Source organism: Kogia breviceps, chromosome 4 (assembly GCF_026419965.1).
Source record: "Kogia breviceps isolate mKogBre1 chromosome 4, mKogBre1 haplotype 1, whole genome shotgun sequence".
NCBI classification, from domain to species: domain Eukaryota; kingdom Metazoa; phylum Chordata; class Mammalia; order Artiodactyla; family Physeteridae; genus Kogia; species Kogia breviceps.
In genome coordinates, this window is record NC_081313.1 from 182565078 (window position 1) to 182591588 (window position 26511).

At 62.3% G+C, this 26511-nt stretch overlaps 3 protein-coding genes across 6 annotated transcripts; all 3 read right to left on the reverse strand.

The window, feature by feature from the left end:
- Positions 1-404: 404 nt before the first annotated feature.
- On the reverse strand, positions 405-7382 carry GZMM (granzyme M). 3 transcript variants are annotated; one of them, XM_067033283.1, is made up of 5 exons: positions 7243-7382; positions 3169-3328; positions 2022-2157; positions 1442-1705; positions 405-1002 (listed from the first exon to the last, which is right to left on the reverse strand). In XM_067033283.1, the coding sequence occupies exons 2-5, from the start codon at positions 3261-3263 to the stop codon at positions 850-852; spliced, it is 648 nt and encodes a 215-aa protein (XP_066889384.1). In that variant the 5' UTR covers positions 3264-3328; positions 7243-7382; the 3' UTR covers positions 405-849. The 3 variants fall into 3 exon arrangements, with proteins under 3 accessions (XP_066889384.1, XP_066889383.1, XP_066889385.1); XM_067033282.1 differs by lacking the exon at positions 7243-7382 and adding an exon at positions 5917-5997; XM_067033284.1 differs by lacking the exon at positions 7243-7382 and adding an exon at positions 4257-4331 and having other exon boundaries at positions 718-1002.
- Positions 7383-8450: 1068 nt separating this feature from the next.
- Positions 8451-14762, reverse strand: CDC34 (cell division cycle 34, ubiqiutin conjugating enzyme). Of its 2 annotated transcripts, none has more exons than XM_059063438.2 (5): positions 14520-14758; positions 11666-11752; positions 11482-11579; positions 10799-10933; positions 8451-9244 (listed from the first exon to the last, which is right to left on the reverse strand). In XM_059063438.2, the coding sequence occupies exons 1-5, from the start codon at positions 14694-14696 to the stop codon at positions 9031-9033; spliced, it is 711 nt and encodes a 236-aa protein (XP_058919421.1). In that variant the 5' UTR covers positions 14697-14758; the 3' UTR covers positions 8451-9030. The 2 variants fall into 2 exon arrangements, with proteins under 2 accessions (XP_058919421.1, XP_066889386.1); XM_067033285.1 differs by lacking the exon at positions 8451-9244 and adding an exon at positions 9670-9925 and having other exon boundaries at positions 14520-14762.
- Positions 14763-19802: 5040 nt separating this feature from the next.
- Positions 19803-26511, reverse strand: TPGS1 (tubulin polyglutamylase complex subunit 1). Its single transcript, XM_059063429.2, has 2 exons — positions 26142-26511; positions 19803-20572 (listed from the first exon to the last, which is right to left on the reverse strand). Exons 1-2 carry the CDS (start codon positions 26477-26479, stop codon positions 20038-20040), a joined length of 873 nt encoding a protein of 290 aa, XP_058919412.2. The 5' UTR covers positions 26480-26511; the 3' UTR covers positions 19803-20037.

The window sequence follows — 26511 nt, forward strand, 5'->3', positions numbered from 1 at the left end:
ACGTCCACACACGCACCTGTGCACCCATGGCCACAGCAGCCAGGGTGGAAACAGCCCAGGTGTCCACGGACAGGTGAGCAGATACACACACACGTCTCTCCACACCCAGGACCGTCACTCGGCAGCCCCGACACTCGCTCCAACGTGGACAGACCTTGAGAACACGATGCTCCGTGAGAGAAGCCAGACACGGACACACGGTGTGTGATTCCATGGATGGGAAACATCCAGAACAGGCAAATCCACAGAGACAGAGAGTGGGTTCCTGGTTGTCAGGGGCTGGGGGAGGGGAAGGCGTTGCGTTTGGGGTGATGGAATGTTCTGGAACTGGACAGAGGGGCTGGTTGCACAACCGTGGTACCGTACCGAAAACCACCGCATTACACACTTTTCAAAAGGGTGAATTGTATGGCATGTGAATTATATCTCAAGGAAGGCGGTACCAAAATAAAAAAGAGAGGGGGAAGAAAGGTCCCTGGCTGCTTTCTCAGTGTCTCCCTCTGGCTCTCCAGTGCCCAGCCCGGCCCCTGCCAGAGGGAATCTGGCTTCGGAACCCAGTGGCCAGCGCTGCCCCCTGCCAGGCACTCTTGGGGCCCTCGCCGGCTCCCGGGCCGCCTCGGAAGCCTCAAACCTGCAACCTCTGCTTTGTAAATGGGGAACCCTCATTCTCCACCCCCCCCCACCACCCCCTCATGAGGCAGAATCCAGGCTGGCTCATGCCATTACCTTATTACAGTTTATTGGCCCCCTGACACATGCAGGCCCCCGGCCGACCCTCCCTGCAATCCTGCTGGCGCACGGAAGGGGAGTCGGGCCACCTCTGGGGCGTCGGGTTAGGGCGGTGGGCCGCTAGTGGCCGATGATCTTCTTCATCCAGGACGTATAGGGGGCCACGGCGGTGGCCACGGGGGGTTTGAAGATGTCGGTGCAGAGCTTAGAGCTGAAGGACAGGATTCCAGCCACGTGGTCTCTGCTGCATATCACGGGTCCTCCCGAGTCCCCCTGCAGAGGCAACAGAGCACCGGTCACCTCGCTGCCTGCTGCGGGGCGGGGGGGGGGCGGGAGGCTGATTCCAGGGCAGAGACCCCTGCCCCGCTCTCCCTGCACCCTCCCCCTGCCACCTCCTTCATTCCATCCTCCCTGCCTTTCCTTTTAAGTCTCTTTTCTCCTCCTTCCCACTGCAGGGCCTTTGCACGTGCTCTATCTGTGCCCTGATCTTCCTGGGTGCTGGAGTCCAGAGCCCAGCTCTGCCGCTGGCTAGGTGGCCATGGGCAACCTCTCTGTGCCTCAGTTTCTGCACTTGAGAAATGGGCTCACGCTCGTGCCAACCTTCAGGACCCCCAGGGAATGGAGGGAGCAGGGCCCGGGGAGAGTTGGGGCTTGCCTGGGTGCCCAGCTGCTGGCCGATGAGGCGCCCCCCCCCCCACCCCAGCACCCTCACCTTGCAGGGGGCCTGGTTCTTGGAGTGGGCTGCCAGGCAGATCATGCGGGGGCTGATGCCACCGTGCCAAAACCGACTGTTGTTGCACATCTTGGCGTCCAGCACATGCATATCCAGCTCCTGCAGCGCCCTGGTCAACTGCCTACCCTGGTGGGTCAGACCCCAGCCGGCCACGCTGCACCGCGCTCCTGCGGCCACTGCCTGGCGTCCTCGGGGCAAGGCCAGGGGCCGGATGGTCTTGCTGGGCTTCACCTTCCCATCCAGCTACAGGGACAGAAAGGGGCAGGTGAGTGCAGGAGGGGACCCTGTGGGAGGGGAACACCTCGGGAGGACCCGTGATGTGCAGCAGAGACCACGTGGCTGGAATCCTGTCCTTCAGCTCTAAGCTCTGCACCGACATCTTCAAAGCCCCCGTGGCCACCGCCGTGGCCCCCTATACGTCCTGGATGAAGAAGATCATCGGCCACTAGCGGCCCACCTCCCTAACCCGACGCCCCAGAGGTGGCCCGACTCCCCTTCCGTGCGCCAGCAGGATTGCAGGGAGGGGACCTGCAACGACCATTTCTCCCACCGGCAGCACCTTAAGCAGCGCGAGGTCATTCTTCAGATGGGGGGCCGGCTTGTACTCGGGATGCAGGACCACCTTCCTGATGCGGCAGCTAAGGCCAGGGTCTCCGAGCACGTGGAGCCCCAGCACCAGCCTCAGCAGCTGTGTCCTGGGGGCACAGGATCAGGGTGTGGGCGGCAGCCCTGCAGCCTCAGGGGCACTTGGTGTCCCGCAGCCCCTCACCCAGCCTCTCTCTGAGGTCCTTCCCCTGCTACTGCTCAGTCCGTTCTTCTCCCCACCTCCTCCAGGAAGCCTTCCCTGCTTCCACCCCTCCCCAGACGCGGCCTGGCCAGGGGGCTTGTGCTGTGTGTGTCTTAAAAATGCTGACCCTCCCTGCCCCCACCGCCAGCCTGGGGCTCCAGACAGCGCTTATGTTATGCCTCAACATCAGTGATTTGTTCAGAGGCTGGCAGTGACCTAGCTGGGCCCACTGGTACCTATCCTCATAAACTTGCCCAAACTAGAGAGGAAGAAGCTCTTTTTACAGGACTTAAGGGGGCCCATCCTTGCCACCATGGAAGAGAGCCTGCCTGATAATGTGGCCAAGGGGCAGGACAGCAGAGTTGAGAGACAGGCAAGCTTTTGAGTGCCTCATGAGCACCTGGATCAAGCCATGCCTGAAGGCTGCCTCCTCTTAGCGTTTTCAGTTACATGAACCAACAGATCCCTTTTGGTTATTTCACCCAGTTTGATCTGTGGTCTTTGTTACTGGCCAGACCAGAGGTAGGGCAGCTCTGGGATGGGTTTATTTGGTGGCTTCACAATGGCATCAGGGACCCAGGTTCCTCTCTGTGTTGGCCCTGCCACCCTCAGAGACCAGCTCTGTCCACATGGCCACAGGTGGGAGATACACTCCTGGGTGTCACAAGGGGCCTGACTGTCCGCTTGGAAGGTGCGTTGTTGTAGCAGATAAACCATCCCCAGGAATCCTCACAGCCTAATGTCACATACACACGCCTAAGGTCAATGTCACATACGCATGCCTCAGCAATCACTGCAGAGGGGAAGGGGAACCCCCTACAATGCTACAGTTGGCTTAAATCTCTCAGGTGAGAGTGGGGACAACAGGATAGATTTGGGGACACCTGGGGGCATGGGGGGGCAGGGCAGGGTCACTCACGGATGGATCAGGCAGTGGGCAGCTGTCAACACCCACTGCCGGTGCACGAGGACCCCCCCACACAGGTGGGAGCCAGATTTCTGCAGCGAGACCATGTATGGGTGTGAGTTGCGGGCAGCCTCTCGACCTCCAATGATGTGGGTCTCAAACGTGTTGCCTCCTGGGGATGGGGAGAGAAAAAGCCAGGTTAGGGCTGGGTGCCCCACCCCTGCCATGACCCTGCAACTCCAGCTCTGCAGCCCTGGATAGAATGTTCTGGAATTAGACTATGGGGTTGGTTGCACAACTCTGAATGTGCTGAAATTCTCTGAACTGTATCCTTGAAATGGGCAAATTGTACGGTATGTGAATGACATCTCAATAAAGCTGCTATAAAAATTGTCCTAAAACCAATAATGAATCAAAAGGATAAAAAGTGCTCTAATGTGAATCAGCTCAAAATCTTCCTGGGATTCCCCATCATGCTTTAAACATCTAAACTCCTCATGACCCACGAGACACACATCAGCTGACCCTGCTTCCTTCACACTTGCCCTCACCCACTCCAGCACTTGGGTCTCCCTGCTGTTCCTCCAGGGCACTGCCCTCTTTCCCACCTCAGGGCCTTTGCATGTACTGTTCTGGAAGCCTGGAGTGCACTTCCCCCAGACATTCCCAAGTCTGGCTGTCTCACTGCTATTGGCTCAAAAGTCTTCTCCTCAGAGACCTCCTCCCCTTACTGAGCTCCGTTCTCTTCCAAGCACGCTCACCCCACCCTGCTGTTGTATCCCACACACTTGCTCTTTGCCTGTCTATTCCCAGTAGCCTATGAGTGATGCAAGGACAGGCTCTGTGCCAGTCTTGGCTCGAGGGTGAGGCGTGAGGAGCACGCTCTATCCTCAGAGTCCCAAAGTCTCCCCTCAAGACAACTACAAGGGGAAAGGCTTGATTTCACTTTGGAAAAGCCCTGTGAACCTCAGCTTCTCCAAGCGGCCGAGGGGATCCACCAGGACAGGGCGAACACAGCCCCCTCCGTGGTTCCTGTGGAAACTGCACCACCGGAGCCCAGTCTGGGGATGCAGCTGACAGGCCCGCAGTGGCCAGAGGACCTGGGGGGCATGGAGACGCTTCCAGAGCGCAGGGACCGAGGACAGCAGGATGACGCAGTGACCCACAGAGGACGGCGACAGTTGGAATAAGGTCTGTAGGTGAGCAGATAGGAAGGATGCTGAGAATCTAGCGGTCACATAAGGGATGTCTTTTGTTCTCAGAACACTCGCTGGAGCGCTTAGGGGTGATGGGTAGCACGTCCGCAGCCCCCTCTCAAAGGGCTCAGAAAAAGAATGATAAACATACCTATTTATATTTTACACGCACACACCCAGGGGCGGGATGTGAGTGGGAGGGGATGATGAACCATTTGGAAGCGAAATGTTTACAACTGAGGGATTCAGGGAAGAGAAGATGGAAGTTATCTACATGATTCCCTTGACTTCTCTGTAAGAGCAGAATTAAGTCAAAAGGAAAAGAATGTAAAATATCTGTCCTGATGGGGCCTCTCCTCTGCCCCAAGGCCTCGCCTCGCCCTCAGGCTTCCCGGAGAAGAAGTCCTAACAGCTATTGGAGATAAAACTCACACACCCTCAATCCACCTGCTAAACTTTCGGAGCCTCCACTGCACTGAGCTGCGAGATGATCACCTCAGGAAGGGACCCCGTGCCATTAGCAGCCCTCCTCACGCTTTTTTTTAAATGCTTTTTTTTTTGGTCTCACTTAAAAAAAAAATTGAGGTAGAGTTGATTTACAACGTTGTGTTAGTTTCAAGTGTACAGCAAAGTCATTCAGTTATAGATATATATTCTCTTTCGGTTTCTTTTCCAATTTTAGGTTATTATAAGATATTGAATACAGTTCCCTGTGCTAAACAGTGGGACCTTGTTGTTCATCTCTTTTATATACAGTACTGTGTATCTGTTAATCCCAAACTCCTAATTTATGCCCCTCCCAATTTTTTTTTTTTTCTTTTCCCCACGCCTTGAGGCTTGTGGGATCTTAGTTCCCTGACCAGGCATTGAACCCGACAGTGACAGTGCCAAGTCTGAACCAGTGGACCGCCAGGGAAGTCCCACATCCCTCCCATTTAAAAGCATTTTTATTGGGCTTCCCTGGTGGCGCAGTGGTTGGGAGTCCGCCTGCCGACGCAGGGGACGCGGGTTCGTGCCCCGGTCCGGGAGGATGCCACGTGCCGCGGAGCGGCTGGGCCCGTGAGCCGTGGCCGCTGGGCCTGCGCGTCCGGAGCCTGTGCTCTGCAATGGGAGAGGCCATGACGGTGAGAGGCCCGCGTACCGCAAAACAAACAAACAAAAAAACATTTTATTATCTTCTCACTAGGTCATCTGCGTGCCCCGCACAAAACTGCTGGGGGAAAGTGAAAGTCCTTCCCTCCCTCCATGCCTCCCAGCTCTGGAGCCTCCTTCCAGAAATATTCCAGCAAAAGGGAACGGAGTCTCACGTACTGTCAGAAAAGAAACCCCCAGGACGGCGGGCATGCTTGGCCTTTTGCTCTTTGCTTACCCCACAATCTCTTTTCAAGGCTGTTTCAAGGAAGGCCGCCTTGTGCTTTGGGGGCAGCCAACGTGTCTTCAGTGGGGTCCCTTCTGAGGACGGGGGAGTTGTTTCCAGTCTCTGTTCTGATGCCCCGTGCCCTGTCTCCCACCCCCAGACCCCAGGTGCCACAGCTCTGGGCCTCAGTTTCCCCACCGTGCTCACCTGCCCACAGGGCTCCCAGGGCCGCGAGCAGCAGCAGCAGTGCCATGGATCGCGAGGCCTCCATGATGCTGGCCCCGGGCCCCCAGCGCCACCCACACCCACCCTTCCTGTGGGGGAGGTGACATTCACAGCTCTGGCTGGTTCCACCTCACCCCGAAGTGCTTCAGACTCTCTGAAGACAAAACCCCGTCACCAGGATCACACCTAAAACACTGACGAGAAACCCTCCTTAGCATCTACTGTCCCATCATGTTCAAGCTCCCATCTCACACATGGTGTTCTGTGGTTTCAGTGGGCTTATCTCCTTGTCCTGTTGTCTTGTTGTGGCAAAATGCACACACCGTAATTCGCCATTTTAACCATCTTTAAGCGCACAGCTCAGCGGCACTAGCACATTCACTGTCGTGCAGCCATCCCATCTTCACCTCTAGAACTTTCTCATCCTCCCAAGCTGAAACTCTGTCCCTATGAAGCACTGACTCCCCCTCCCCCTCCCCCAGCCCCCGGCCCCCACCATCTCCTTCCTGTCTCTGTGGATCTGACTCCCCCAGGGACCCTCCGTGAGTGGACTCGGACAGCATTTGTCCTTCTCTGTCTGGCTTCTCTCACTGAGCGTCGTGTCCTCAAGGTTCATCCCCGGGGGAGCAGGTGTCAGAATCTCCTTCCTTTTTAAGCCTCCATAATATTCCACTGTCTGGCTGGACCACATTGCTTAGTTTTTTTGTTTTTTGTTTTTCTTTTGGCCGTGCCACGGGGCTTGCGGGACCCTAGTTCCCCGACCAGGGATTGAACCCAGGCCCTCAGCAGTGAAAGCTCAGTGTCCTAACCATTGGACCGCCAGGGAATTCCCTGGACCACACTGTGTTTAACCGTCATCTGTCCATGGGCATCTGGGGTCTTCTAGATTTTGGCAATTTTGAAGAAAGATGGTATGAACGCTCGTGTGTTATGAGTACCTGGGGGGCTCCTGCAAATCCGAGGGTCCTAGCCAGGCTCAGCTAGGTCCTCCCTCCTTCAGTGCACCCCTCTCCTTGCTGCTCCCTGACACCACGTGACCCCGACCAGCCAATCAGAGCACACCCCGTACCCCCTGGCCACAGGGTTTGGTTCAGGGCAGAGGGCCACCCTAAGCCCTGAACCAGCTCAGTGAAGACCGTGGCCGGCATTTCTTCTGGAACTTTTCAGACAGCCCTCACTCTCTGCTGGACTTGGAAAGATGTCACCCTGGGTGTGGGTGGGCCCAAGGCGAGAGGCGTCCACCTGAGAATGAGGCCCACACAGAGGAAGCTGACCACATGCTCCGTGCCTGAAACCGCACAAACTTACTCTCACAGTTCTGGAGGCTCCAAGCAGGAAATGGGCTTCATGGGGCAAAAAATCCAGGTGTGTGCCGGACTGGTTTCTCTGGGGCTCCAGGGGAGAATTATTTCCTGCCTTTTCCAGCATCTAGAGACAGAGATGCTGGGATTAGGGCATGGATGTTTTCAGAGCTGTTATTCTGCTGACCACAGGTAGGGGGAGACAGAGTCAGGGCACAGCCAGCACCTGGCTCCAGCTGTGCCTGAAACCCCCACCCTGTCAGTCATGGGAGCCAGTAAAATTCTCCTGCACTTCAGTCAGTGTGAGGAGTCAAGCGTTTTTCTCTCTGATACTGAAAGGGTTCTGATAAATAAAGACTTGGCTGAAAAAGGGGTCACAGAGGCGGATGAGATCGTCCTACTTTGTTTAATCTTTCTAATAACCCCAGGAAGTAGGTTTCATTGGTATTAGGGGGCGGGGGAGGGCCATCATATTTTGGCAACTAAGAAGAGACGAATTTCAGATACACAACAAGTAACTTTTTGGTATGATTACATCCCAAACCTTACATGGGATGATCTTAGAGTAAAAACAGTTTGTATACCTGAAATCCACGTTGAACCAGGCAAACCCAACACTGAGGCCCCCGGGTGGGAGTCCAGGATCCCGAGGCCCCGGTGCGAGGCAACTGTGTGCACAAGCTTCTTTGGATCTGGGGACAAGAGCTGGGCGTCTACACCCCGGCTTCCATCCTCAGACGCTCCCTAGAGGGTGGGTCCTCGACCCCTCACGGGGCTCACGCCTGTTCCCATCTGTCCTGTGCAGGGCAAGCGGCACCGCGTGACCCTGAGGCTGGTGGGCACCGGCCTGGCTCCTGGGCCCTCAGCCTCCTGGCCGTGGCCCTGAGGCTCTGGTCATCTAGGCCGTGGGGCAGGGACACGCACCCCTCCCTCCCCACACCCACGTGACCCCGACCCACAAAAGCCGAGCATGATGAAGGGTGAACGCCGAGCCTGGATCTGTTTGTTACAAAAGCCTGGGGACGGGGAGAAGGGGTCCCAGGGCAGCAGAGGGGCTGGACCAACAGGCCCAAGGGTGGTGGCAGGTGGGGCAAACTTTCCCGTGAACGCCCAGACGGTATTTCTGGCTTTCCGCCCGGACGCTAGGTTGCGATCATTCAGTTCTAAAGCTGCCGCTCGGGAGCAGCCAGATGTAGGGGAAGAAATGGGTGTGGCTTTGTTCCAATAAAACTTTATTTTTGCCCAGGAGCTGGGGCTTCGGACCCCCGGGGCCACCCCTCAGCCCCAAGAACGCACCCCAGGCCCCCGCCTGGCCAGACCCCGGTCTCTGCGGCCCCTCCCCGCAAATCAGCAAACCTGACAGGAGACCCCCGGGGAGCTTCCAGGCTCGGCGGGGCGGCTGCCGCCTGCCTGCCTCGGGTCACACGCGTGGCACCAGGGCCTGCGTCCCTGCCCGGGCCCCGTCGGCCTCAAGGCCAAGGAGAGGTTGCTCCTCGGGCTTCTCATAAAGTCGCTTTATTTAGATTCCAAACAAACCGCAAGCAGAGAGAAGAGGTGACCCCGAGTCCATCTGTCCGCTCTCCAGCCGGGACCCCGAGTCTCTGGCTCCGGCTGGTGGGTGGGGCGGGCGGGCCAGGGTCCCCGAGCGGCGTCGGGCCCACCCGGGGCCGCGAGCGCAGCGGCCTCCCCGGAGGCGGCGGGGACAGGGCGGACGCAGTGTCCGGAGGTAGCGGCGGCGGCAGAGAGTGGGCGGCTGAGGTAAACTCCATCAGTTTATTTGCGGAGGCGCGCGGCGTCAGGACTCCTCGGTGCCCGAGTCGTCCGCGTCGTCCCCGAAGCAGCTGTCGGCCTCGGCCTCGGCCTCGGCCTCCTCGTCGTAGTCGTCGTAGAAGAGGTCCGAGCCCTCGTCGGGCGCCGGGGCCTTGGTCTTCACGCAGTACTCGGCCAGCGTGGTGGGCACCTTCACGCCGTCCCGCTCCGCGTCCACCTTGGTCCCCAGGACCTGCTTCCTGCGGGGAGAAGCGGGTCTGCCTCGTCGCGGCCGGCAGCCCCGGGGCCCCCGCGCTCGCTCCCGTGAACAGCGCCGGACGGCCGGGCGGGGCCGCGGGGCAGAGCAGACGGGCCCACCCGCTCACGGCCCCCCACGTGTGCGCGGGCCTCTGCGCACGCGCGCACGCGGGAGGGGGTGGAACGCGGGCTCTGAACCAGGACGAGGGCCGCGCAGACGCAGCGAGGGTGTCGGCTCGTCAGGAAGAGAAGCGCACAGGCCGGCCCTGGCCGCTGAGGTCAGGCGAAGTGGGAGCAGCCGCGGTGCCGGGCCGGGTCAGCGGGCGAGGGGCGGGATGGAGGGGGGCGGGGCCGCTCGGCAGCCCCAGGGGAAGGGCCAGCCACGGGGAGGCGCCGTGGCGGGGCGCTCGGCACACCCCCACCAGGCCGGGGCCCCGGGTCCTCTCCTCCCTGTACTTGAGCATCTTCCTGTCACCAGCACCGAGTCTCCTGCACGCGCTTTCCGTCCGGAGCTTTATCCAACTGACGGCAGCCGGCGGGAGCTCTGACGGCGCCTGCTGCGCCTGGGGTCCCACCACCCGACAGCGCCGGTGGGCTTTCCGGAGCTCCCGCCGTGGGGTCGCGCAGCCGGCTGACGGGCACAGGTCCCCACGGCCGCGTGGACGCGGTGGGTGAGCACGCGCCTGGATGCGGGTGACGACGAGAACCTGTTTCCCCAGGTGAATGCTGGGCCCGGGTCAGCACGGAGACACGTGTCTGACCTACTCCCTTTTCCAAGAGGCAAAGGACAGACGAAAAACCTCTTTGGAGGAGACTCAGTGAAGCGTTTGGTTTGTCATGAAACATGTCACAAACCCCAGGGGTTCCTAGAGCAGCTCACGGGACACAACAAACACAACGGGGCAGAGGGCGCAGGCCCTCGGGGAACGTTTCGCACAGACTCCCCCGCGAGGCCGGGCACCGGCCTGTTCACGGGGAAGAACAGGAGACAACAGAAACGAGAGAAGTCCACCCTGGCAAACTCCTAAGTGACGCGCTGCTTTCATCACCTGGAGAAACCGATTTTTCCTAAAAGAAGTTATTTCCTAAACACGCTCATACCACACGGCTTTGCTGTCTTTAGAGAATAACTCCAAGTTTCAAAACTGCGACATTCACTCTCTTCAGGTGAAAAACTGAAACACCCCGCACAGCACGGACCCGGAGGAGACCGCGTGGGGAAAAGCACGGGGCCGTGCACACGCGCGCACGCCCCAGCACGCAGGGTCCACGCACACAGGGGATCGGGGGTACCGGCGGGATCTCTGCCCTCTCAGCGTCAGAGCAGAAGGATGTGGCAAGACCCTGCGAGATCCTGGCGGACACCGGGGTGTTTATCGCTATGTGAGGTGCACGCACCCACACGCCACGCACACGAGACACGCACACACACACGGCACGTCCACGCATGACAGCACACGTGTGGACCACACGCTTCACGAGAGAAAGACCCCAGCTTTTCCGGCAAGAGGACGAGGGCTCTGGAGGGGCCGCCCTGCCTCCCCAGGCCCACTCACCGGATGATGTCCGTGTACTCGCGGTCCTTGCCTTTGCTTTCTTTCCACTTCCTGTACATCACGGAAGCATCCACGTTGGCCGGTGAGAAGGTGTTGGGCTCGTTGAGGAGGGAGATGACGCTCAGGAGGATGGTCCTAGGGGAGGCGGCGGGAGTCGGCGTGGGGGGGTCCACGGCCCAGGGGCCGCCTGCCGGGAGCCTCGCGCCCCGACCCGGCCCGCCACCCTCCACCTGCCCTCTGCTGTGTGCCGGGCTCCGGGGACGGGACGTGGGTGGACAGCCAAGGCCAGGACCGTCTTCCCTCCGCTGGAGCAGGTCTGTCCCCTCCCTGGGGCATCCTGCCTGGAGGGTGGGTCCCCTGTGCCACTCATTCCCGCTCCAGCCTGGGGAGGAGAGTGCCCGGGCCGCTCAGGGTGAGCACAGCACCGGGGGGTGGAGGGGCTGCGCTCCCTGGGGCTCGAGGAAGGAGGGGGGACCCCAGGAGCATGCAGACACGGCCACAGGAGTCCCAGAGACCGTTCCTGAAGATGGGTGGGGCAGGGATGGCGGGAAATGGGGGAGAGGCCGGCAGGGATGGGGTCTCTGGCGGGAGGTGGCTCCCACAGACGCCGCCACCCCACAGGGAGCTGCGTCCTCCCGTGTCCACGTCCCCAGGGCCGGCCTGCCCGACGCCGGCCGCCTCACCTGACGTTCTGCGTGGGGTTCCACCGCTCCGAGGGCAGCTCCCCGCTCTGGGGGTCATCGACGGGGGGGTGAAGGATGGAGATGCACACGTCCCCAGTCTGTGCGGCACGGGGTGGGGGGCAGGGGTCAGTGCCCACGAGGCTCCCGCCCCCACGCCCCCCGCCCCCCGGAGGAGCAGGCTCACCTCGTAGATGTTGGGGTGCCACATCTTGGTCAGGAAGCGAAAGGCCGGCGGAGAGTAGGGGTAGTCAATGGGGAACTTGAGGCGTGCCTGGTGGGGGAGAGCAGAGGCTCAGTCAGGGCCGGGTCAGGCCGCCCAAGACCACACACGGCGGTCAGCCCGGGACTCGCCTGCCTCCGGCGCCCCTCACGGGCCGGGGGCCTTTCGGGGTCACCGAGCTGAGCTGACGACCCCGGTCCCTGCCCTGCTGTCGGTGGCCGGGGGGCGTGGGGGGTGGGTACTCGCCGGGGAGCAGCTCCAGGCCCGTCCCAGGCCAGGACTCTGGGGGGACCAGAGCCCCGGCCCCAGGGAGCGTGGTGGGCCCGGCCCTGGGAGCCGGTGCCCGAGCACCACGCTGGGCTCCCAGGCTCAGTCTCCAGCCTGTGAGGAGGATTAAAATAGATGGGTGTTCACTGGGCAGGCGCCGGGGGCGGAGATGAGTCAGCACCAGGCGGACAGGCTCTTTGCCCGCAGGTGTCAGTCCTGGGGGGTCGGGAAGGCAAATGGGAAGGTCACGGGCAGACGGGGGAGGGCTGCGAGGGAGAGTATGCCCCGGCCTCGCCTGTTTAAGCACCAGTCCTGGGATCCTGACGGTGCTTCGGACTCTCGGGGCCGACGCGGGACACCTCTGCTGTGGGCCCCCCTATCTTTAGAGAATCGTCCTCCTGGGCACGGGGCGCTGGGGGCAGTCGGGGGAGGGCCCTCTGTTCTGGAGTGAACGTGCTGAGGCCTGAAGTCAGTCTGGAACTCGGGCCTCAGACCCTGCCCCTTGGTCCCACCAAGCCCAGGGCTGTGTTTCTAAGGGAAGGCAGAGACCAGCTGAGGCCTCCTTAGCGGAGTAGGGGGACAGGCCTCCCCTCACCAAACACCCATCAAGTCCCAGAGGTGCCTTTACCGCTGCGCCAACTGAGGCTCAGAGGAGGAGAGTACCTTGCCTGAGGGAACACAGAATGCAGCTGTGCAGGGGCTCCCCAACCCAGGTCTCTGGGGCACCCCTCAGCACACGCTGCCCGGAGCCCTTCTGGCTTGTAAGGTGGAGTGGGTGAGGCCGGGCGGGCTGAGAGGAAGGTGCTGGAAAGCGATGGTGCCCCTGGGCACTTCTAGCCCCCGTTTTTCCACATCTTTCCCCCACTCCTCAGCCAACCACAACGGAACAGGAGGATCTGAGGGTGGCAGAACCACTGTGGGTCCCACGCTGCCTTCCTGGAGGACAGACCCTCGCGGCAAACGTGATCAGATTTGCGGTGCCCCTCCCTAGCCCAGGTTTCTAGAGTAAGAGGATCTTCCCCCCAGAGCCAGCCTGGAAGGCCCTACCCACAATCCCTTGCAAACAGTGGGCAATAGCCAGAAACCCACGTCCTTTCCTTTCCTTCCAGTCCAGCACCCTTGCTCAGATTCCTGGCCTGGCCTCAGGGTGAGACTCATGCTATCCCAGCTCTGAGCGGGGCCCTTATCCTCACAGCTCGCTGCTCCCAGATGCAGACAAAAGAGGCTGGGGGAGGAGGGCTGGCTAAACCATTTGGTGGCCAGTCCCCAATCCGTGTCCTGCACGGGGAAGACCGATTCCACATCAGAACTCAGCCCAGGGCTGTCCATGCTCACCCCCCCATCCCACCCCAGCAACGAGGAATCTCAACTCAAGCATCACCCCAGCAGGCCAGCCTGCCCCCTCCAGGCCCCTGGGCAGGCGTGGCTAAAATGTTAGCCAAAAGTGCAAACACAGACATCTGTCCGGGCAGTGCCAGCCCCGCCCCCGCCCGGGCCTCCCAGCCTGGCCGCTGGGCTCTTGGCAGGCGGCAATGGGGGTGTTCCAGCTGAGGGCCCAGGCTCTGCTTCTCTCACAAGAAGACCCCTGTCTTGTCCGTCTGGCTCGAGGAGCAAAGTCCTTTGATTTGGAAGGGGTCCTTCCAAGGCCACATCTGGACTCATACGCTGTCCAGGTTCCGGCCTGAGTCCTTGTCACACTTGTCAGAAACTCAGCCGGTCCCGGGGACAGCCCTGGCCTCCCCGCTCACAGAGCGCCCAGAAGCGACCCAGGGCGGGCGATGTGGGGCCCAAGAAGCTGCCTGATCAGAGGAACCTGAGAAAGGCCAGCCGGGGCACAGAAGAGCCTAAGCTTCTGAGGCTGGACCTGGGTGGGCTCTGTGGTGTGGCTCCCGGGGACACGGCGGAGGGTGGGAGCGACGGCCGGAGAGAACAGGTTACGTAAGGCTCAGGATGAAGCCCAGAGGGCCTGGCCCACTGCTGTCGGCCAGGGTGGCCGCTTTCCAAGCAGGTCCCGGCTGCCAACCCCATCCGGGCCTTTGCTGGAACCCGAGCCAGTGGCCGAGCCAGCTCCCAGGCGGTGGGCCTCCCTCCCTCCCAACAGTGCTGGCTGGTTCTGGGGAGGCCTCTTTGTCCGCTCTGGGCAGCGGGCAGGGCCAGGAGGAGGGGGACCGGGCACCAGGGGCTGGGGGAGTAAGGGCCCCGCACCCAGAGAAACAGGGAGGGTCCCGGGCCTCCCCTCTGGGGTCATGAAGCGGCCTTAGAGAGAACAGGCGCTTCTCGGGGACTCCTAGGGCCAGAGGGGTTGACCGAGGGCCCCTAGCTCGCCAGAGGCGGTCAGGCAGAGGAGCAGAAGGAGGGGTCCCCGGGAGGAGGAGGGACAGAGGATGGAGGCCCCGCGAGGAGGAGAGGGAGAGAGAAGCAACCCCGTGAGGAGGAGAGACAGTGAGAACGGGTCCCGCCAGGGGAGCGGACAGGGGCAGGGGGCAGAGGTGGGGGAGGGACCCCAAGGAGCCGGAAGAGGGGGTCGCCGCCCCCTGACCCCGCCGCTCACCTTGAAGTAGCCGCCCTCGTAGTAGGTGTTGGGGGGCCCGAAGATGGCCACCTCCCAGTTATACAGGTCGCCCTCGTCCACCAGGGTCACCCGGAAGCCCTCCACCGGCTCCTCCTGCAGCCCCTTGAGCTCCAGAAGCAGCGCCTTCTGCGAGCTGGGCACCAGCGGCCGGGCCATGGTGGCGGCGGACGGGCCCGGGGCCGGGGGCGCTTGGGGCCGCGGGGCCGTGGGGGCGCGGACGGGCCGGGGCCGGGGCCGCCTTCTTCGTCTGCGCCGCCGCCGCCCGGAGCCGCCGGGCGCTCCAGTAAGCTCCGCACCGCCGCCCGGCGCTCACCTCAGCCTCCGCGCCCCGCCCCCGCCGCCGCCGCCGCCCGCGCCTGCGCCTGCGCTCCGCTCGCCGTGAGCGCGCCTGCGCGCCCGCCCGCGGGGCACGCCGGGAAGCGATTCCTACCACTGCCGCTGAGCTCGCCGCCGGGAGCCGGGGGTTACGCGCGCAGGCGCTTTGCCGCTTCCGACACCCTGGGAGGCTGCCGCTGCCGCCCCCCCTCGGACGAGCGCCCGGGACCGCTGTGCGCGGGGCCGCAGGCAGGGCTGCGCTGCGCCGCCCGGCTCGGCCCGCCGCGCTTTTGGGGGCCTTTTTGTGACGTCCCGTTGCGAGGCGGGGCCGGGGCGGAGCTGTCCCGAGCCTCAGTTTCACTGGGGGCGCTGGAGCCGGGAGGGTCCCGCCGCTCGCAGCCCCCTCCCCACTTGGCACGCCTCTGCAGCGTGGACTCGGCACCCGTCCCGGCCGAACCCCAGACCAGAGCCCTGACCCTCCCTGGCTGTGCCCGCGTCTCAGGCCGACCTTTGACCCCACCCTGGGCTTCACCCCGACCCTGCCAGAGCGCTGACTTCGCTGCACCTCGGGCCCGGACACCCACACAGCTCTGGCTCGGAGAGTTGGGATGGGGCCTGGCCTCCATCCCTGCACGTCCGCAGGTGACAGCTCCCCACGAGGGTGGGCGTGGCACTCGAGGCCTGTGGTGGCCTTGCTGGCAGGTGACCCGGGCAGCCAACAGTTGCACCAACACCTCGGGCTGAGCTGAGCTGATTTCCTTCCCCGGCTGCCCCGACACCTGGCCCTGGGCTGGTCCCCGCTGAGGACAGGCAGGTAAACCCGTCTGGGGAAGGGAAACAAGATGTCATCTGTGGGGATGGAAGGAGCCTGAGAAAGCCCTGGGCACAGCCGCAGCTTCATCAGTAACGGGGCTCCGCCTTGCACCCCGAGGGACCTGGAGGGGCCCGTCATCTATAAAGTGGACTGCACACCCCTGTTTGTCCACTGTTCCAAGCGTTCTCTGTCCCTCATTCTCTGCCCACAGCACCAATGTCATAGCCTCGGTATGCAGCAGCTTGTTGATGAATGATAATTAGAATTAATTATGATTCTTCCAGAGAAGTTTCCCAAGATGTCTCCCTGCGTACACCGCACAGGAGTTATTGCAGGAGTTATTGGGTGAGTGGGGGCGGCCCTGGAAATGTAAAGAGAGGTACCCGGTTTGTGGTCCCTCCAGCTGGTCCCGCATGAGGCCTTATCCCCCAGGAAAGCCTGCACCTCAGGCTCTGAAACATCCTGAGGTGGTGGACATTTGGGGTTCCTACGTGCCCATTTTCTGGCCAAAGCACCTCCATTTTCCCATGGGGTTCTACCACTCTTAGTCTGCAAGGTTCCAGTGGGACTGATCCTCAAGCCTTGGCTGCAGGGATGGGTCCTCAGTGGTTGGTTCAGGAACAGCATGTGACTTGGCCTTTTTCTGGGGACACAATGCTGCTGAGACGTCTGAGCTGGGAGGACCTGGACCTGGAGCTGTAGGACCATCTTGTCACCACGAGGCCTGTGAACAAAGTTGGTGCTCAGGAAAGCTGAGCCAACTGATGAGCAAGTGCTGAAGACCCTGTTTGTGCGCCTGGATCCAGCCATGCCTGGCCTCCCCTTGCAATGGTGCAAGTCAATAAATTACTTCTTTTCTTATTAAGCTAGTTTGAGTTGAGCCTTCCGTCACATGCAACAGAAGAGCCCTCAATTCAAATCTAGGTCTGCCGTGAACTTGGAAATGGTCCTCAAATGTAGAATTGTAAGATAATGAACTTGTGTTGCCGTGGGGTTTTCTGAGGATTCTTTGTCGTTGTTTTGTGTTGTGTTGTTTTGTTTTTGCAGTGGTTTGTTAGGACCGCCACAGGAACTGAATACCCTCGCTTCTATGAGCGTCAGAGTCTTTCTCTGGAAAATTGATTAATTCATTCATGGCCTTCCACAGACAAATCTAGGTGCCGGGGGTACAGCCGTGAATAAAATATGGAAAAATCCCTCCCCTTGGGGAGACAGGGAGAAAAGACATAAGCAAGCTGTTAATAAGCAAGCAACTTCTGATAGCAATAATTGCTGTGAAGAAAAGTAAAGGACAGTGAGGCATTAGCAACGGGGGTGGAGCAGGAGAGTTACCTTGGATAGGGGCTCAGGGGAGGCGCCCCTCAGGAGGTGGCATTTGAGTGGGGACCAGAACGGGGTGAGCCCCTTGGGTCTGGAGGCACAGTGTTACCGGGAAAGGGAACAGCGTGTGCAGAGGCCTGAGGTAGGGACAAGCGTGACCAGCTAGAGGGCAGTGCGCCTCGGGCAGAGTGAGGGGACGCAGTCAAGGGAAGAAGCTGGGGAGTGTCTCTGCTCAGCTTTCCTCAGTGCTCCCTTTGTTCACGGGCTTTGTGGTGACCAGATGGCCCCAGGATCCAGGCCCAGGTCCTCCCAGCTCAGCCACCCCAGAAAAAGTCCCAGGGCTGCATCTCATTGGCCAGCTGGCAGTCACATCCCGTTCCGGAACCAAGCGCTGAGGCCAGGGTGCCTGGGGCACTCCTACTGGCTGGTGGGGTCGCCCGGGGCAGTGAGGATGAGGGCTGGACCGGTGTGGGGAGGCGCAGGCAGGATGAAGCTATGATGTGCAACCTACGGGATGCAGACAAGGGCCCGCCGAGGGGACGGGGGAGGCATCCAGGCTGAGCCCTGGTCCTGGGTGGACTGGGGGCTTCCTCGGAGACCACAGACTCCAGAGGAGCCCCAGGGTCAGGGGGGCTGACCAGCAGCTCCGTCCTGGCTGTGGCAGGCCTGGGATGTCCCTGAGGAGACGCCCAGCAAGTGGCTGGCTCTCCAGGGCTGGAGCAGTGCAGGGCTGGGCCTGAGATGTGCATTTGAGACTCCTTGGTGACCAGGCAGTGATGGAAGCCATGGCCTGGATGAGATGCCAAGTGAGGGGGAAGCATGAGGAGGGGAGAGGAGAGGTCCCTGACTGACAGAGAAGGGGGGCGCCTTCCCCCAGGGAAGCTGGGGAAGAGGAGGAGCCTCCGGGGTGCTGTGGAGTGAACACTATGGGGGCGGGGGGTTTGGAAGGCAGGGAGGCCGAGTGTCCGCACTGCTGTGAGGTCAGATAAGCAGAACAGCTCAGCTTCCCCAGGCTGTGCCTGTAAAGGTCAAACCAGGACTTCAGGCCCCCAAGACCAGGCGTGATGGTGACTCAGGGGCGGCAGTGAGGGAAGGTGGTGCGGCAGGGAAGGTGACCCCAGATGGAGCTGGCCTCAGCCTGATCCGGGGTGGGGGGGACCCTGGCATGTGAGTTAGCGTCTCCTCAGGCAAGCGGGCCAGCTGTTGGATCCCCCGGTGGTCACTCGGTGGCCACGACCCCCGGTGGTCACCGGCCACTCCTGCCCCCGATGTGGGGGGGGAATGAGGCCTCCTGGGCCACATGGCTCGGTCTCTGGTGGGGCAGCTGTGAGCCTCGGCAGATGGGAAGGGGATCTGGTGGCACCAGTGACACCTGCTACACATTGTCTGGCCCAGGGGGCCACAGAGCTGACCGGAGGCTGCTGGGGCCCACGAGTCCACCCGCAGTGCCCATTTCATGCGGATGCCCTGCCCGGCCGCGAGCCCCATGCCTCAGAGGCCTCAGCACAGCTTGTCCCTGAGGCTGTCCAGCCCCCTAAGGGCCTCAGCCTGCTGACCCGCCGGCCCATTTCCTGTGTGCCCTGTCAGCAACAGCTAATGCTGACGGAGGGGCGCACCTCTGTGAAGCTTCTGGTTATGTAACAAATGACCCACAAACTTCGTGGCTTGAAATAGTAACATTCATTCATTTACCTGCAAAGCAGGAGTCTCCAGTCAGGAACCTCTGTGTGGCCTGTGCTTCCTCGGGCTACCGCGTGGCCACCGCGTCCCCCGCCGGCACCCGCCTTTTGTGACCCTGACGTGGAAGCCAAGTACTGTCACAAAAGCCACCGAGTGCAAGGAGAGGGGATGCAGATTCCACCTCTTACCTAACCCCTGTAGGGGGGGTGGGAGATTCAGGAAGAGCAAATGGGAACAGAAAGGAAGCCGTGGCTGCTTTTGGAAAACACAGTGCAACTCACTGGTTTATCGATTACCGGCCAAGGGCAGGTGCTGGGAAATGGGAGGCAAGGTGGTCCCTGCCATTGGTAGCTCGAAAAAGGCTTTAGCTTCTGTCCCCGTGTGATCTCCCTCAATCAAAATAGAGGTGCCCTGGTCCCATTTAACAGAGGAGGAAACTGAGGCCAAGAGAGTGACGTCACCCGCCTGCAACTGTCCTGGGTTGGGAATCTGCTCCCTGCGGAATCCTCCATCCAGGACGTGCTCCTGCTGGCAGAAAGGGGGACACCCAGGGTGCTTGGTGACTCTCACGGGTGCGCCTGGATCCCGGACGGGCGGTGGTGAAGGCGCTGTGGCTCTGGGTTACAGAGCGCGGGCCCGGGTTCGGATCCCTGCTGGCCCCTTGCTGGTGCTGCGACCTTCACTCCTCCGGGCTTGGTTTCCCCATCTGCCAAATGCGGGCAGTGGATTACCTTCCGTATAGGGCGGCGGTGAGTCAAGACATTGTCAGGTCTCAGACATGTTAGCTGTTTCTGTCGTCACCATCATGACCACCTGCCCAGCTGACCTCTCCCTTTGGCGGTTGGGGAAGCCGAGGTCCAGGGGGGAACTGCTGGGGCAGGGCGCTCCTGGAGGACAGGCTGGGGGCCAGCCATGCCTCCGAGGTCTCAGGGCTGTGTGTCCAGGGCACCTCGCTGGGTGCCCCAATGCCCTCTGCTCTCATAAAGCTGAGTCCAGGGGCTCCCTGGGGGTTCTGGGCAGTGGTGGGACCCGCTGGGGCTAGCCGGGGTGCTCCCGAGTGGAGAGCGTTTCCAGGGAAGTATGCTGGGGGCTGGACACACACACACGGCTGGACACACACACACACAGACGAGTCAGCCTGGGGAACAGATTTTATTTCTGTTGAGGAGAGGGGCCTTGGCAGGCGGGCGGGAAGGGACGCTTGGCCTCTCGCCGAAGGGGGCTCGGGCATCATTCCAGGTGTGAAGCTGGGTGAGGGGGTCTCCCTGCACCCCTGGCATGCAGGGACACCCCAGTCCTGGCCCTGGTGAGCCGGACCCCAAGAGCCCCAGGTATCCGAGTGGAGGAAGCGGCGGCCGAGGGAGGGGCTCAGCCCACGGGCTTGACCTTGGCGATGAAGAGGGCGGCCGCCTTCTCCAGGAACTCCTCCCGGGTCATGGGGGTGCTGGGCCGCCGGGCCACCAGCGCGCGGTCCATGGCCAGCGCCAGGCTGTCGGGCCCCAGGCGCGAGCCGGCCTCCAGGTAGCGCGCGGGCGCGGTGTCGTCGCTGGCTTGCAGGGCCCCCTCCAACGTGTCCAGCACGGCCTGGCCCACGTGGCGGTCAGCCACGGCCAGGCCCGGGTCCTCCAACAGCCGGTAGAGGGCGCCGGCGCGCGCCACGAACTCCAGCAGCACGAAGCAGGTGAGCATCCCGGCGCGGAACACGGCCAGCGGCACGGCCTCGTGGTCCCGGCACTGGATCTTGCGCAACAGCGGCGCCACCACCTCCTCGGGGGCCTCCCCGTCCCGGCAGATGCGCTTCAGCAGCTCGCTGTACGTGCGCCCGTCCAGCCCCGGCTTCTTCTTGCGCCCGCTGGCGCTCAGGCACTCGTAGGCCACGCCGACGTTGTTGTTGAAGGCGGTCCTGCGGGCGGAGGGGCTGTCGGGCCGCGCCAGAGACCCGCCCCTGCCCCCCGGCCCCTCCTCCAACGCGCCAGGGCCTTTGCACCAGCTGCGCCCTGGCCTGGAGCGCCCTCCCCCAGATCTCCCCTCGGCTTTGAGCCTTTGCTCAATGTCACCTTATGGGGGGGGACCCTCCCTGACCCCCTAACCCCTTCCTATACTTCTCTTTGTGGTGTCCTCACGAGTTCCCTCCCTCCCACCAGCTCAGCCCAGGGGCCTATGTCGGGGAGTTTATCTGTCGGTCTCTGTTACAGCCCCAGGGCCCAGAGCACTGCCCAGGAGCCCCAGAAACGTCTGCTGACTTCGACGATGGGCATCCGCCCACGGACTCTCCGTTCCATCGATGACGGGTGTGCCCACGGGGTGTCACGGTGGCAGGACACATCCCTACCTTTTAACCTGGCTTGCCTCTTTTTACCTCTGCAGGCCCAGAGGCAGTGCCCACACTGTGGCTCAAAGCCGCTGCCGCCTGTCTTCGTGGGTAAAGATTTATCTGCAGGCGGCCACGTCAACCCAGACATGCTGCCCTTCTGCTGCAACAGCAGACCCGACGGTCACGTCGGGGCCCAGCCACGGCGCTGACACGACTTACCGCCTGCCCCACGAGGACCCTGACGTCCCGCCACGAGCCCTGGCCACGCTGGCGCCTCACAAGTGGTTAAGTGAGTGGGCTGGGGTGAGCCTGGGCATCTAGATAACCCGGGTTTCATTCCCAGCCTCCTCTCAACAGCCGGCGGCCGGCCGAGGCCCAGTTCCGTCTCCACTAAAGCAAGGGGGAAGTGAGGCTCAGGGCAGCGGCCAGGCCAAGGGTCCCACAGAGGAAGGGGCACCCCCAGGGCTCACCTTCGCCTTTTCTGGGAGCCCAGCTCCACTCTTATCTGTGGGACCTGTACGGGTCGGCGTGGGCGCGGGCGCGGTCCACGCTGGGCCGGAGCACGGCAGGTGCCCAGGGCGGGGCCCAGGGGTGGACATGCTCACCCAGTGAGCTCCGTGGGTCAAGGCCCTTTACAGAGGAGAGACTGAGGCCTGGAGGGGAAGGGGGAGGGCCTGGGCTCTCGCCCACCTGGGATTCACTTCTCACTTCTTGGGTCCGTGGGGTGTGCTGGCGCTTTAGGGTCAGTGAGATCACTCCGTGAAGCGCTGGGGGTGTCAGACGCAGCGTCGTGCTCCCGTTCCCAGGACGGGCACCGTGGTAGCTGCTGCCGCCTCACAACCCCTTGCAGGAGCTTTTGTTATAAACTCCTTTCACCAGGACGAGTGGGTCCGGGGGACCTGGCAGTGATGATGCCATCATGCCCGTGTCAACTCTGTGGCCGCGTGGCAGTTACCGCCCCCCCCCCAGATCACGTGGCAGCCTGAGTCAGGAACCGGGAACGGCTTGGCTGGGTGGTCCCGGCTCAGTCTGCAACCAGGACCCTGGCGGGGCTGCTGTCCCCCGAAGGCTCCCTGCGGAGGCCTCTCCCCACAGGGCAGTGTGAGGGTGCGAAGGTCACGGCGCTGGCCCCCAGAGCGGGCGACCGGCAGGGCGGCAACGCAGGCAGCTGCCCGAGGGTGTGAGTACGGGGCGGGGCGGGGCGGGATGGGGGGTGGGGGTGGATCTCGGGGGTTGTCTTGAAGGCAGGCCGCCCCACCCCCACGAGAGCACGGCCCACGTCCCGTGGAGGGTCCACTCCCCGCAAGCCTGAGTGAGCAGAGCCCCTGCCAACCCAGCAGCAGCCGTGCGAGGCCACTGAGGTTTCGGGTGTGTCCCCGTGGCCTGACGGCTCGTCCCGATGGGGCCCGAGCGTCCACCACCCGCCCAGCTCTGCCTGACGCCTCCTCAGGGAACTTGGTCGACCCACTAGTGGTCTTGCGCTGAATCACTCCCCCTGGAGGCGGCGGCGCGTGGGGACCCCTGTGCACCCTGTGTGCACGGCGCTGTTCCTGGCTGGCCCGGACCTGCACCGGTTCTAGCCACTGCGCCCTGCTTCCCTCCTCCGGAGAATAAGGGCTCTAGTCCCTCCGTCTCAGGTTTCTTGGGAGGACAGAGGGTAGATCCTGTGCCCGGCGTGTGGCAGGGGACCGCGTGCGCCTGTCATCAGCTGTCGCCAGCTGACACTCAGCCCTGTCCAGGTTCTGTTTACCACGGGCCTCGCGTGCAGGAAGATGCATGGGGGGGGGGGCGCAGTTATGGTCCAGTGAGATGAGAGCGTCAGGCAAGAAGCCAGAGGAAAGCCACACCCCACCTCGAGGCCGTCCTCCCGGGGGCTCCCAGCCCTGAGGGAGCACGGACACCGTCTGCCGTCCTGGGCTCTGGCCCTCAGGCTCCGCCTGTGTCAGCTCCCACACGGAGCAGTTTGCAAAGCACGCGGGCATTCGTTAAAAAAACAACCTATTTATATGGGTCTCGTCACGGAGACGTGGAGACTTTCCAGGGTAGACCGGGGGCCCTCAACGGGGTGACTCTGGGGACAGTTGGGGTTGCCACCACCGGGTGGGTGGAGACCCACGAGGCTGCCCAACACGTGCAGGGCCCAGGACGGCCCTACCCAGAGTGACCGCGCTCCCCCTGTGTCCGCAGTGCCCAGGAGGAGTGACTCTGGTTAATTGTTTGGAAAGAAATCGGGTCCTCTCCCTGCTCACGCCAGATGCCTGCATACATTCCCACCGAGTCGGGCGCTGTAAACCAGGTGGCCCCCAGTGTCCGTGGGTCACCTCCCCTCCCTCCCACTCAGCTGTGTATTTAAATGTCAGGACCTCAGAGGTCAGACGGTCACGGGACGTAGCCTCCTGGGGGTTCCGTGGAATCCCATAATCTGGGGGGGTCTTGTTTGGGGACATTCTGCCCCCAGGGGACACTGGGTGATGTCTGAGGATGTCTGTGCTTGTCACAATGGGGAGGGCTCCCGGCATCACGTGGGTGGGGGCAGGGAGGCTGCTCCACACCCCACAGAGCCCGGGACGCCCCACAGAGGATGCTCGGAGCCGAGGAGGCTGGCCCAGACCCTTTGGTGCTTCTGCGTGTTTTCTGGGGCCACGGAGACCTGCAGCGGTTGGCACTCTTGCTGTTCCTGTTAGCCCGTGGCGGCTTAGAAGGCGGCCCTGGGCCACCATGCGGGGTCTGCCGTGTTTGTGCTCTGAGGGCCGTCCCCAGTCCTAGCGGCCAGCACGTGTGATTTCGAAATAGCACAGGGGATTCTGGCTGAGTTCTCTCCGGATCTTTCGTGCCGAGGTCGCTCTCAAGAGCAGCCCGGGAATTCCCCAGCCCCCCCCCCCGAGCACAGGGACAAAGCTGCCCAGCCTCGGGGGGACCTGCCTGGCCTGGCTTCTGCTTCTGACCCGGCAGCTGAGGTTATGGGGCTCCTGACTGGGGGCGTATCTCTGAGTTCAGCAGCAGCCCCGCCTCGCGGAGACCAGGTGCACCGCCAGCGCCGGCCACTCACCCTGCTCACTCTTCTTCCTCTGCTACTCCCGAGAACCGCCCCGGCACCCCCTTCGGCATGGGGACTAGTGTCCCCCCAAGTGCACGTCCGCCCAGAACCTGTGAGCGTGACCTTATTTGGAAAGAGGGTCTTTGAAAGATGTAATGCGTTCAGGATCTGGAGATGGGGTGAGGGAGCCTTAAAACCAATGCCAAGTGTCCTTTTGAGAGAGTGACACAGAAGACAAAGCCACGGGAAGACAAGGCAGAGGCTGCGAGGATGCGGCCACAAGCCAAGGATGCTTGGAGCTTCCAGAAGCTGGAAGAGGCAGGAAGGACCTTCTCCTATAGCCTCCAGAGACAGCACAGCCCTGCTGCCCCCGGACTTCGGACTTTGGCCTCCAGAACTGTGGGGGAATAAACTTCTGTTGTTTTAAGTCACCAAGTTTGTGGTGATTGGTTACAGCAGCCCCAGGACACTCAGATGGGCCCCTTGGTTCTAAATCCAACAGACACTTCTCAGCCCTCACCTCTAGGGCCACTGGAAGCAGGGCCGCCGCCAGCCCACAAGGTGCCTTTGCATAAACGAGGCAAAGCTCTGCAAACAGCCTTCACATAAAGGTCCTCGTCTGTGACGTGTATGGAGTGAACGGCTTGTGCGGTGCTTGACCTGAACGACTGCACGTGGTGACCCTGCCGCTGACTCTTCTCCTCCTTGGAAGATGTCCTGGTTCCCTGTCTTCTGGTTCCCTCCTTCATGTCTGTTCTGCCTTCTCACGCTTTCCTGTGGGTTCGCTGAGGCTGTGGCTCCTCAGAATCGGGTCCTGGGCTCTTCTCAGCTCCCCTGAGGCCTTCACAACCACCCCCCCCCCGCAACCAGGTGACGACCACCCGGCCCCGTCACACGTCTCAGCTGCCGACCCTACTGTCCACCTTCCTGCCTCGAGGTTTTCCCAGCTCCCAACTTAACGGTCCCCAAGCCACTCTGGAAACTTCCCCCAAACCAGTGACATGGACCACCTGAGGCTGTTCTTGCACAACCCCCTGCAGACCCAGCAGAACCCATGGATGCCCACCAGCCCGCTGCCCGCCAGGTCCCCATCTCAGGGGCGGCCCCCGCCGTTCCCTTTTCTGGCTGTCACTTTGGACAACCCAGTTGCCCTTCCCCTGTGGTGGAGACCGGGTGCTCCGAATGGAATGCCCGTTCTCCACACCCTTCCCACACCCGGCTCCCTCCCAGCCTCTCTGTGCTCCTCTGCTTGGGGTCCACACCTTGACTCTCTCGGGAGGGCTGCCCCCAGGCAGGCGGGTGCTGGGGTCAGGCTGAAACGCTCCCTTGCTTGGCTTCCCCCGGCTTCCTGGGTTCTCTGGGGACCACCCCCATCCAAAACCTAGCCCACACACATCCAGCACCCACCCTGTCTGGTTGATGCTGCGAGTCAAACAGCTCCTCCCCATCCACCTGACAGAGACCATTCCCTCACCCGCTGCGGGGGGTGGGGGGGGGACAGGCGCCATCCCCTCCACCTCTCCATGCTTCAGCCCTGCGAAGGCTCCCGGCCTTCCCCTCCCCCGTGGGTAGCACACTGCAGGCCCACAGCCTCCAGGCCAGTGCATCCGGTGGCCTCGTGCCTGCAACACCTTTCCCTGTGTGTCATGCAGGCCCCTTCCCGGACGTCTCTCCTGCCCGCGGGGGACCTGGATTGCTCTCTATCTCCAAGGCCCAGCCCTGTAAATATTCATTTTCTGGCTGAATGGACGGGGATGCTACCACGTTGGGAACGAGGCAGCTAGGAGGGACCTGGCTCAGAGAACTTGGCTCTGCGATCTTGGCCAAGTCCTGTCTGGGCTCCATGATTTTCAAAAGTGAGGTAGCTGCAAGGGGGACCTCAGCACCTGCAAAGAGGCATCACCAAAGCCTAAGTCGGCCAGAGCTACCGGCGCCAGCACTCGGGTGGCCCCGCAGCCCGGCGCCTTCCGCGCCCTTCCCGCGCCAGGTAGAGCGGACTACAGTTCCCACCACGCCCCGCGCTCGAGAGCCGGCGCCGGGGGCGGGAAGCCACGCGGAGCCCGCTGGGAGTTGAAGTCCGGCCGCGGCCCCTACCCACCCAGTCCCGGCCCAGCCCCGCACCTCTGGGAGTGGTGAGCCAGGCGAAGGTGCCACAGCGCGCGGCCCAGGCGCTGCTGCTGCAGCAGGAGCTGGCCCGGGGGCTCCCCGGCGCCGCCGTTTGCAGGAGACCGCAGGTCCATGTTCTCGAAGTAGTGCGCCAAGAAGGCGATGGGTTCCTCGGGTCGCGCCTCCAGCACCTTCAGCAGGGCCGCGCGCAGCATCTCCGTCACTCCGACCTGCCGCAGGAAGTCCTCCTCACTCTCGGCCGTCGCCGCTGCTCGGGACACCCCCGGCCGGCCGCTGCCTGTGAAATTGGCCGCCTGGGCCACAGCCAGCCGCCGCTTCTCCACTGCCGCCATCTTCGCTGAGGGCAGCGGGACCGGAAGGAAGT